The sequence below is a fragment of the Mauremys mutica genome, chromosome 5 (assembly GCF_020497125.1).
Source record: "Mauremys mutica isolate MM-2020 ecotype Southern chromosome 5, ASM2049712v1, whole genome shotgun sequence".
Classification (NCBI taxonomy): domain Eukaryota; kingdom Metazoa; phylum Chordata; order Testudines; family Geoemydidae; genus Mauremys; species Mauremys mutica.
Genome location: NC_059076.1, coordinates 95,985,773 through 95,997,160, shown reverse-complemented (window position 1 = coordinate 95,997,160; position 11,388 = coordinate 95,985,773). Strand labels below are relative to the sequence as shown.

Genomic DNA, 11,388 nt, shown 5'->3' with positions numbered 1-11,388 from the left:
AGAATTATGACATCAAGAATTATAATAGTCAAAAACCCGTAGGAGAACACTTCAATCTCCCTAGACACTCAATAACAGACTTAAAAATGTCAATTCTTCAACAACAAAAATTTCAAAAACAGACTCCAATGAGAAACTGCAAACTGGACACTATTAAATTAGGCCTGAATAAAGACTGGGCATGGCTGGGTCACTACAAAAACTAATTTCCCCCTGCTGATACTCACACCTTCTTGTCAACTGTTTGAAATGGGCCACCTTTATTACATTGAACTCATTAGCACTACAAAAGTGATTTTTCCTCTCTTCTTCTCAACTGTTGAGAATAGCCCACTTCCACCTTAATTGAATTGGCTCGTTAGCACTGACCCCCCACTTGGTAAGGTAACTCCCATCTTTTCACATGCTAGGTATTTATACCTCCCTACTTATTTTCTATTCCATGCATCTGATGAAGTGGGTTTTAGACCACAAAAGCTTATGCCTAAATAAATTTGTTAATCTCTAAGGTGCCACAAGGACTCCTCATTGTTTTTGCTGATACAGACTAACACAGCTACCCCTCTGAAAAAAAGTAGAATTTTTCAATTCACCTCATATGAGTACTGTAGTGCAATCTCTTTTTCATGAAAGTGCAACTTACAAGTGCAGTTATTTTTGTACAGTTTTTTGTACATAATTCTACATTTGTAAATTTAACTTTCATAGCAAAGAGGTTACACTACAGTACTTGTATTAGGTTAATTGAAAATACTATTTCTTTTGTTTCTGTTTTACAGTGAAAATATTTGTAATAAAAAATAAATATACAGTGAGCACTGTACACTTTGTTTTCTGTGTTGTAACTGAAATCAATATATTTGAAAATGTAGAAAACATCCAAAAATATTTAAATAAATGGTATTCTATTAACAGCACAATTAATCACGATTAATTATTTTTAATCGCTTGACAGCCCTACTATTTTCAAATACCAAAGCTGACTTCAGCTTTGCAAAGTGTTGTGGGATAGTTGACATGAGAGAACAGAATTATGGGGACAGCATAATATAGTCAGTTAACATAATTTCCCAATACTTATATTTACACAATGTATATTATACTAATACCATGTACATAATATCTATTAATGTGGTATACAGATATATAGTCTAAAAATGCTGTGTTCCTACTGCTAAAATAAATAATACTTTTGTTTCTAGAAGTTTGTCTAGTAACTATGTACACCACTGGTCACAGACTCCTGGTGGGAAGAACCACAGGTGTCCAAACTGAGACCTGCTGAGTTAGACTGGTTGATACACAGTTGACTATAGCTCACAGCCTGTTCTAGTAGTGCTGGAATTGTGACATTCCACCCCAAGATAGATAAAGGCACCAGGTCTGACACCTGAAGGTGTGGGCTCAGAGACACGACAAGGGTCGGAGATGCAGCTAGCCCTGAGTAAACAATTTATTGAGAATTATTTGCTCATTTCCTGTAGATGATCAAGTAATTTTATCAAAGTAAATGAATTGACAAGGTCAGATTTGCAGTATCCTCTGTCACTAGTAATGCTTTCCATAGCAGCAGCAGAAGCAGCATTAATCCTCTGTCTGCTACAGGGAGTTGACATTGAAAGCAGAATGCTACAAGGCCTTGTAGTTGTAGAAGTCATTTGACATACTTAATATTAGAAATGGTAGATGGCTCCATCCCTGGAAATGATGATGACCCATGACCATAAGGATGGATTCAATTACAGTTCACAGAACCTCAGTACCATCTCCTGGTGATGAAAAATCATTGACCTGACTACATGATGTGGGATTCTGTCAATACATATGTTTCATTGTCAACAGATACCAATAAGGTCAGAGATTTAGGCTATTTTAGACCAAGAGGGGGTGAATTTCAAAACTAAAGCCTCATATCACGAAGTCAGGGTGAACTGCATCTTAACAGCTTGGCCTTAGATCCTTTCATTTGATGCAGCCAGCTGAGACACACCTGGTCAGTGTACACAGTAAAATTTCACCTGAACAGATCTGGGTTTGACTTTTCAAGTCCCCACACTATAGTAAGGCATTCCTTTCCAATAGTGGCATAGTTTTATTCCTGGTACAGACATTTCTTGTTCAGATACACAACATGGTGACTCTCTCCCTTATTAGCATCAATCTGCATTAGCACAGCACTTAACCTTCTGTCTGAGGCATCTGTGAAAACCATAAAAGAATTGTCAAAGTCTGGGTTTACCAGAACCAGGTCTTCGCTCGTGGCTTCCTTCAGAAGGCCTTTTGATACTGTTCGGTCCAGACCGCTTTGTCTGGTTTACCTATTTTTACAGTTCAGGGATGAGTAAATCTAGAGAGCTAAAGTGGGGTACAAAGCTCCTGTAATACCCAGCCATCCTGATAAAGGATTGGGCCTGTTTTGGTGTCCAGGGGCAGCCCAATCTTTTATAGCCTCCATCTTTGCCAGTTCTGGCATAATCTGGCCACTTCCCACTTTACTGGCCCAGATAAGTCACCTAGGCTATTCCCCGTTACGCTTCTCCTCCTTTACAGTCAATCCTACATCTTGAATGCATTTGAGCACTTTTCCAACCTGAGTCACAAGCTCCTCCCAGGACTGACTAAAATATAAATATCATCAACATATGCAAAGACAGCCCCTCTGTCACTTTCAGTAGCTCATACATGCTGAAAGGTAGTTGGAGCCTGCTTGAGCACAAAGGGTAAAACCACAAAGTCAAGAGGTGATAAATGCAGATTTAGATCTATCGTCAGAATCCAAAGGTACCTGCCAATAACCTTTTGTAAAGTAAACTGTGCATCCCCCAGCTTGTCCAGTATCTCATTCATTCTAGACACGGGGTACACATCACATACTGTGAAAGCACACAAAATCTGATAGTCCCAAAACCAGTCTTTAAAACAAAGCATTATTTATTTATCCCCCAAAGGTACAAAACACACAGAGCAAAGGATTAAACAATAAGCTGCCTATATGCATGGGTCTTACACCTTAAGCTGTGCTTGCCAGCTTTTGGAAGTATCCCTCAACCCAGCTAACTTCACCGCTCGCAGGGAGAAGCAGACTGTCCTGCCCACACCTTCTGGGATGCTCCTTTTCAGTCTCTCTGTCAGCATGTTGACAGCCCATACCTAACTTTCCTCCTCCCTAGGCTAGCACCGCTAAGGTTTTAATATAGCCTTTGATCCTAGGTTCAGCCTGGGAAATAGAAACCTGACCAACCTGGATGGAGCTGGAGAGAGCACATTCTCCAACTGAGAGTTCCCGGCATTGTTTACTCTAGGAGCATTATCTTTACCATTGTTTAATTTTCTCCTTGCTCCCTCTGCCCACACACACACACATTGATTTAACTCCAGGATAATATCACACAGACAGACTGAGGCACATATGATATTTATAAAAAATATTAACAAATACTTGCCAGTTCTCTACAGCTCCTCATAGAGAACATCCTGCCAGCAGCTCCCCTTTCTTACATCAAGGGAGCTCCTGCTCAAGTACCTCTTCTGATTGAAGCAGTGGTTATATGGCACAGGGAGAGAGATGGTCCCTCAGACAAGAAAAGATAAAGCCACCTAGGCCATGTCTACACTTGCAATTTAGGAAAATCTACCCCATGTCATCTAGTCCAACTCTAAGTAGGGTTATCTAACATGGTACTAATCCCCTCTGTAGCTGGTTTAAACTAGCATTCCCACCATTGCTAGCAATGATGGGAGATTTCCTTCAAATTACCAGCAGAGATGCAGACTTCATCAGTTAAAATAAAATCCATTTAAACTACATACACAAACTGGAAGCATCAGTGTAGATCACAAAATACTGGTATAACATGTTCACAGTGAGAAACCTCATTTAGCAAGTGCTCTGCTGCATTCTGCTCCAGCTTCCATTTCCAAATGGACTCAGGGTGTGGTTCATGTGCAATGTAGCAGTCTAGTCTTAAGGTTGCCATTAGAGCTGGTTGTGGTTTTTCAAATGAAAAGAGGGAGGGGATTGAGCAAAAACAACCTTTTACTCAAAAGTAAAAAATAAATCACAAAAATCTTTTGTCACAAACCCAAAAGTCTTCAGAACAGTTAATCATTTTTTTTTCAAATTTAAAAATGTTACCAACACCACTACTGAAAGTTTTTATTTCCCAAAACCTGCATGTTTTGATAAATGTGAATTTTCACTAAGAACTTCAACAACATTGTTGATGAAAAATTTTGATTTTGAAAGTATAGCAGAAAGGTAACGTGGGTCTCTTTTGAACCCTTTGAAATGGAAACTTCAAAATCTTCAACATTTTTGAGACATTTCAGTTTTAATTCTTCAGTCAGCTCTGGTGGCAATAGCGTGAGAGTCAATGTAGCAAAGCCCCCGTCTCACAAGCTCTGGCCAAAAGAAGATGGTAAAAGTCACTCTTTATTACTTGATCATATAACGGCAGCGGGGAATCTAACAATACTGTGAGACAAATGGCACATACCTTCTATCAAAGGGGCAGAGATGTCCATATCTTCCAGTTGCTTTTCTCAACCCACCAGTATTACTTCCATTTTGTCAAGAGTGAGCCTCAAATAGTCAGCCTTCATTCACGTCCCAGACTCTGCCATATACTGAATAAATCATTCAGATACTTTAGCAGGGTCAGAAGAAACAGACATTGAACGGAGAGTCATAAATATAAGCATATTGTTTCCTTATTAATCCTTCCAGTGGCCCAATCACATCCCTGGTGAAGCTCCCTCCAGCTGGATGCTCACCAGGCTCTGTGTTTGCACCTCAATCACTGAACCCAGGTGTTAGGCTTCTTTTGGCCTGAGTAGGCTGCAGCTCTGTCTCTTTCCTTGGCTTCTCTGGCATGCTTCCTAGGCACAGGCAGTGTGCTATCCCTTCACAGAAATGGGACCCCATGGCCCACTCTGTCCTAGGGCCCCAGAACAGTGCTGACCCCCCAACCCCTGACTCTCCAGTAGCACACCCTTTAGCAGAGCTCGCACCCTGTCAGCACTCTGGGTTTACAGTTCTTCATGAACATGTGATAGTGAAATCAAATAGACACACAGACTTTGCAAAGGGTTCCAAAACCAATCACTCTTTACTTTAGCTAGCAAAAAAAATATAAGGACTTAGACCAGCTAAAAAAAACACCTCTACACATTTCCCTGCCTCAGTTTCCTCTCCACTATTGAGCATTCTTGGGCTTAGGTCAGAGTCATCTAAAAAGTCTAGGATTTCCGTGTCTTGCAAATGGTTTCTCCAAATCATGGTCACTCTCTCTCACACTTGCTCTCTCTCCCTCCCTCGCCTCTGCAGCCAGTTTTCTTCTTCTTCTTCGACTGGTCCAGCAGTTAAAAAGAACCCCTTTGCTTAAAAAAAATTCATGTATTTCTATTCCTCTCTCTTGTCCAAACTTTCTTTGTTGTGAGTCCCTCACACCACCCACCCCCATGTCTCCGGCTCTGGTTTTTAAGACCCAGCATTAACACCTAATATCTCTGTTCTCTTGTTTGGGGATATTCTACTTTCCAAATCCCAGCCTCCCACAGAGAAGTTGAAGAAAAGTGGTTTCACCCAGGATATGGCCATCCCCTTGTCCTAAGGTGCTCTCATTTCAATGGGAGCTATCAAAGTTTAATGCTTCTCAGGTGGAAGATGGTGTATTCCACATACACTGAGGCATTCAATGATACAGCAATTTCATTAAATCAGCCAGAATTCATACGCTGTACATAGAGAGATATCTCAAATTGTCACAGGCCAATAATACACACATACACACATACACACATACACACATACACACAAAAGGAGTGACAAGCTGGATCCCCACATGAGGATGCACATCAGTTACCAAAATCACCCCCTTTGGAACACTCTGCAAGAAGGGAATGGAATCACCAAAGGTCAAGTCCATTCACTCATGGTAGGGTTTATAGGTGAGTCAACAATACTTCATGATCAGTGGTACCAAGTACAAGAGATGGATTCAGTGCAGTCTCTGGGAGAGATGAGTTACCTGTTTCCCACCGTACAGGTTCCACTTAGCACTAAAACAACTTTGTAATCAGATATTGAAGAAGTTAAAAAATTGCAATTAATGTGAAGAAATATGTGAAAATCTAGCTAGAGCATGGATTCTCCTTAAATAAAATTCTTCTCCCCTTAGCACTTCTCCACCCTTTAGATGACTGTGAACAAAAGATCATTATGAAGTCTGCTAACCCTTCAATAGAGTGATTTGTTGTAAGGACAGCATGCTTCTTCAGAAGCCTCTGGAAGCCAATCAGGTGCCATTAGCCTGGAAGGGAAGATCAACGAAGCATGTCCCTTACCAAAACAGGAAAAGTGTGTCCCTCCCACAAACTACAGGCTGTAAATGATCAATCCATGATAGCTCCAACTGCAGCCCACATATCAGATCATGAGTATACCCAGTTTTATAGATTGAGCCAACTACCATATACAATAGTGCTGTGGATGTCATGAAGGCCACAGTGCTGCTGGAACTAGATGTTGGGATGAGAGAGGATGCTACTGCACCCTCTGGCTTGAATAACAAACACCAAATACATGGTTTCTATCATCAGCACCCCCACTATAAAAATTGTTCCAGCACCCCTGGGTGACCATGAAAACCATCAGCTGACTCAGACAATCCATCATCCACATCAATTATGAAATAACTGAGCCACAGCACATCAGAAAAAAACTACTACTACTTTTAGGCAGAGATGGGTCTGTACCCCTAAATTGAAATCATGTGCCAATTGTCCCCTAGTACATAGTGTGGATCCAGGATTTTGGTTCAGCCCATTACAGGAATAGGGGGCATTTGTTTGGTTTGGATTGTGATCTGAACTTCTCCAAAGTCTATGAATGCTCAGGTGCAGGGTGCTTGATGTGGGACTATTACTTGAAAAAATAGTTTTATCTTTTAGGATGGAGCAAAAAAAAACCAACCCTAGTTTAAATGAATTTTTTAGAGGACCTTGCTGCAGTACCTGGTTTTGGCAAAGGTTTTTTCCTCCCACTCTTGTATGAGTTTGCAGATGTTTAGTATAATGCCATCCTTGTCCTTTGACTCCCCCTCCACTGTGACAGGCCCCCTTGAAGGGACGTTTTGCCCAGCGTTTGAGCTGCTCAGAACTCCCCAGCGCTCTCACAAGCCGTCCCGACTGAGCACTTGCTTTAAGTATGCATAGTCATGTGCACTGGTGCTCAGGATCCTTGGAGTTTCTGCCTTGGGTATCAAACACCGGAATCAGCAGAGGGCGGGCGTTATGGGAAACTCCGAGGCTACTTGTTGCCCTATTACAATGATTTCTGCACGTCACATTCGGATGGGGAAATAAACAAACATGTAGGTACGCAGACTGGGATCACAGATCCCTCAAGCACCTTTATGCTGTGGTGAAAGGGGGCGGATTGTAGCCGTCACAGTCCTCTTCATCAACATTCAGGAAATGTCCGGGAGGAAAATAACAGACTGATGCTTTGAAGTGCCTCTTACACCCACCCCGCTTCCCCTCGGCGTTCTCACGTCAAAGCCGCTGGGAGAGGTGAGAGTTGGTGGTGTGACTCTATGCAGTGAATGCGTGCACGCATTGTGTCCAGCTGTGCCACAGCAGCACGCCTGTTGCGGTGTTGTGTCTCTCCATGGTGCACACATAGGATTCCTCCCCAGGTGTGTCTGCCAGCCCTCGAGAGCCGCGTAAGCTATTCATTGTGCTAAAATACAACAAAGGAACAACCCCAATGCAGGGTGTAGGCTATCACTGTATGTGGAGGGCTGCGAGGAAGAGAGGTAGTGTAGCGATCAGGTGTTGCACAAGCTTTTGCTAATGCCTGCCGGGGCTGGCGGGGGTAGGGGGGAAGCGGGTACTTGTCACTTATGTTACGGCTGTAAGTGTGGGAAGCCGAGTGGCTCTCTCGTTTGTGGAGCTTCTGTTGTCCATGTCAGTCACAATAGAGGCTTTTGCTCCAGCCACAAAACATAATCGGAGAACAGCTTGTTGGCTTGCTGCTTCTCTTATTCCACCCCACCCCCCACATCTGGGACAGACCTGGTTACCGTTTCTCTGAACACTTTCCACGGCCGGCTATGTCCCGAACCATTCCCTGTGCTCTAAGCTCCGTCCAGATCGACAGCCTCCAGCTGCAATGTGCAATCGGAGACTGTCCACACTAGATGCCAAAGCAGCGCCTGGTTCTGTCTGAGCCCACCACGCTGGGCTCAGCTTGTGTGGGGGAGAAAACCTTGCTGCCACCGCAGGTGCTTTCCTGGTCTGCTCTGAGAAGCCTGGCTGAAGAGATCAGTAACTTTGAGAGATTTGGATCTGTTGACTGTTTTACGCAAATTGTTTTCAAGGCAAAAGGTGTCTGGAGATCAAGCGAGGTCCGCGCATGCGTTGGTCTGTTGGGAATTACCGGTATTGCTCTGCCTTGGACTAAGTTGCATTCCTTGGATCTTCGCAGAAAAGCCAATTCTGCAGACAGAGTTAGGAATGTGGACAGTTCACAGTCGAGAGTATTTTGGGATTCTCTCGTTCCCGGTGATGATAGCCATGGTCTGCTGTGCGCAAAGGTGAGCGTTATTCTCTGGTGTGCTCTCTCCCGGTTGTGTTAGTGCCTGTGCGAATCGTTGATCTAATTATTTTTCGAGGTGTACGTGCATTTGTTTTTTTCTGTCCGCCTGCAGTTTTAGCGTTGATTCTCAATCCAATCCGTCCTTCTTCCCTTCAGCGTTAATGAGCCTAGCAACATGTCATACGTGAAAGAGACAGTGGACAGATTGCTCCATGGATACGACATTCGCTTGAGGCCAGACTTTGGAGGTAATTTGTCAGTCTTTTTCAACGTGTAGCACAACCGTGTTGCATTTCCTCTATCAGAGGGAAACGTCAGTTGAAATGCAAATTAGTCTTTGTAAATGGTTGTGGGCCAATTTATGACCAAGTACGCACACAAACACACATACTCACATGCGTGCACACACCTCCTGATGTACCCAACTCACACGTGCAAACACACACACGTTTATATCTGCCAATCCACAGCCAGGCACAGGGATGGTGCTTTTAAATGTCTATGATGTGCATAAGAAAACCCCCTGTTTCCGATTGAAGGTGCTCCTGTTGACGTCGGGATGAGGATAGACATTGCCAATATAGACATGGTCTCAGAGGTCAACATGGTGAGTACACGCTCTGCATTAAACCAGCGCTCTGAAATTGTTACATTTTGTGCCTGCCCCTTAGAGTTCAGTTGTGGGGGGCGGGGTCTCAGACTCGTATCTGTGCAGCTTTTTCTTTCGTGCCAGAGCAAGGGACAATGAGCGGAGAGTTAAACACGATGAGTGCTCTTTGGAGACAAGCTGTTGATAGCTGCGCTGGGGAAACCTGTTTGGGACGAATTTGCACAGTACTGGACCGTCTCCTTGCATGTCCTTTTAAAACACGGCACGGCGCCATCTGCCGGTCGTTGCGCCTTACTGCCTTTCAGCACCAAGGACAGCTCCACGCTTCCTCGCTCTCTCCGCCCCCAGAGCCCTGGGGCCGGGAGTCGGGGATTTAAAAAAAGGCATATTTGACAAAATGACAATACTGCATCTGTGGAGTCTGGGGGGCGGGGTCTAGGGGCAACCACGCTTCCCTGACTGTTGACTGGTCAGGAGACGGAGATCCTTTGCCTTGGCAAAGGTTGCTAACAGTGTTCAAGGGGGAGCGGGGAAGGGATGGTGCATTTTGCGTGTCTCTATGCAACTTGCTCTATGTAGAGCTACATATTCAGACTGCAGGAGCAGAAATCTGCTCTGGCTGAACCTCCCATTTGCTTTTGGAACCCAGAGGCACCTGTGGGAAGGGGCGAGATCGTTGTATTAGGAAGTTAGAGGGCAAAGTGTAGTCTGTTTATACAGTATTTTAATCTCTTCTTGTGATTTGTGGAGGAAATAGTCAAAGCAACAGTAGCTGCTGCTAGGCTGTCTGCTAAGCACCATGTTCTGCGTAAGTAACAATGCTGCTGAGGGTCAGGGCTGGCAGAATTGGTACTGCTTGAGACAGAGCAGCAGCCTGTTGATTTCCCTCTAGTATTCCAGAGTCCTCTTGCCTGGGACAGGTGGATTGTAATTACTGAATGACTGACAAATCTTGGCTGTGATGTGAACTACTTTATCACTCCACAAGCAAATATGTCGGCGAGGATTTTAACAGCAATGGGGGTGGGGGGGGGAGAGGTTGAACGGCTTCCATCACGAATTGCCTGCTAAAAGCAAACAGTTTGATATTGCAGATTGGATCACATACTTTGGAGTAGCAGGATTAATAGCAAATGTCTGTGTAAAGGAATTCAGGGCTGCTAAGAAGAAAAGTCATTTAGAATATTTCTATAATTTGAATATACTTAAATCAGAATTTTGAAATTGCTCACTGCATTTAAATATATGTAATATATAAGGTTTCTGTTTTACTCTTAGCGTTTTCACCCCAAGTCAACTATATATATTTGAAATACTAGAAATATTCAGAAATATTAAAGATTCCTGGTACATATTTTTGACAGATGGACAGACTGAATTTCTCTGTCAATTGATTTAGAAGGTAGAGATAAAGGCTATTATAAAGAAAGAATATCACCTTCACAAACTAAAAACTTCTCAACATAAAATCAAAGAAAAAAACTAATACTGGAAAATGCTTTTTTTCATTGGGAAAAAGAAAAAAATGTATATACGTGAGGGAAGCTCCACAGCTAATTAGCAAAATTAGAAAAATGAAAACTGGTTGAGGGTCAAATAAAATGTAACTTCAGACAAAGATGTGTGCTACATTGTACTTGATTGTGTTAATTTCATTGCTGAGATGACTGAATTATAATAGGTATGAATGCAAAAGTAAAGCACAAAATATCTAGTGCTGGGCTGGTTTCACATTCTCTTCCGTTACTACAGAAAATGAAAATCAGTTAGAACTTTTAATCCCATCAAAATCATTTCTCATTAATATACTTCAAGGGCATTTGGGGGGGGGCAGTCTCAAATGAAAATCTAAGGTACTTTTGTCCCATCTGAAGAGGAACATCTATGCAACTAAGAGGAAATGGATAGCTGTGCTTTGTTTTGATACCCACTGTCAGTTTATTGAAATTTCACAAAGTACTAAGACATTTATCAGTCTCAAATTAATTTCCCTTTTCCTAATATTAATACAGTCTAATATTTATCACTGGAATGCTTAAAAAGACAGTATTTTTTCTCTTCAGATTTATTTTTACTACTCAACTGTATATCTTAATTTTCTGTTGTTAAATAAATATAGTTATATTTATTTTAGTGTCACAGTTAACATTGTAAGTTCTTTGGGGCAGGGACTGTTTTC

General features: G+C 42.5%; 1 protein-coding gene across 3 annotated transcripts in view; it reads left to right on the top strand.

Moving 5' to 3' along the window:
- Positions 1-8,517: 8,517 nt before the first annotated feature.
- The window catches only part of GABRB1 (gamma-aminobutyric acid type A receptor subunit beta1), a 228,708-nt gene continuing 225,837 nt past the window's right edge, over positions 8,518-11,388 (top strand). For all 3 annotated transcript variants that reach the window (XM_045017371.1, XM_045017369.1, XM_045017370.1), the window contains exons 1-3: positions 8,518-8,597; positions 8,756-8,847; positions 9,139-9,206. In XM_045017371.1, coding sequence (XP_044873306.1) covers positions 8,518-8,597; positions 8,756-8,847; positions 9,139-9,206 — 240 coding nt within the window. The remainder of the gene's footprint in view (positions 8,598-8,755; positions 8,848-9,138; positions 9,207-11,388) is intronic.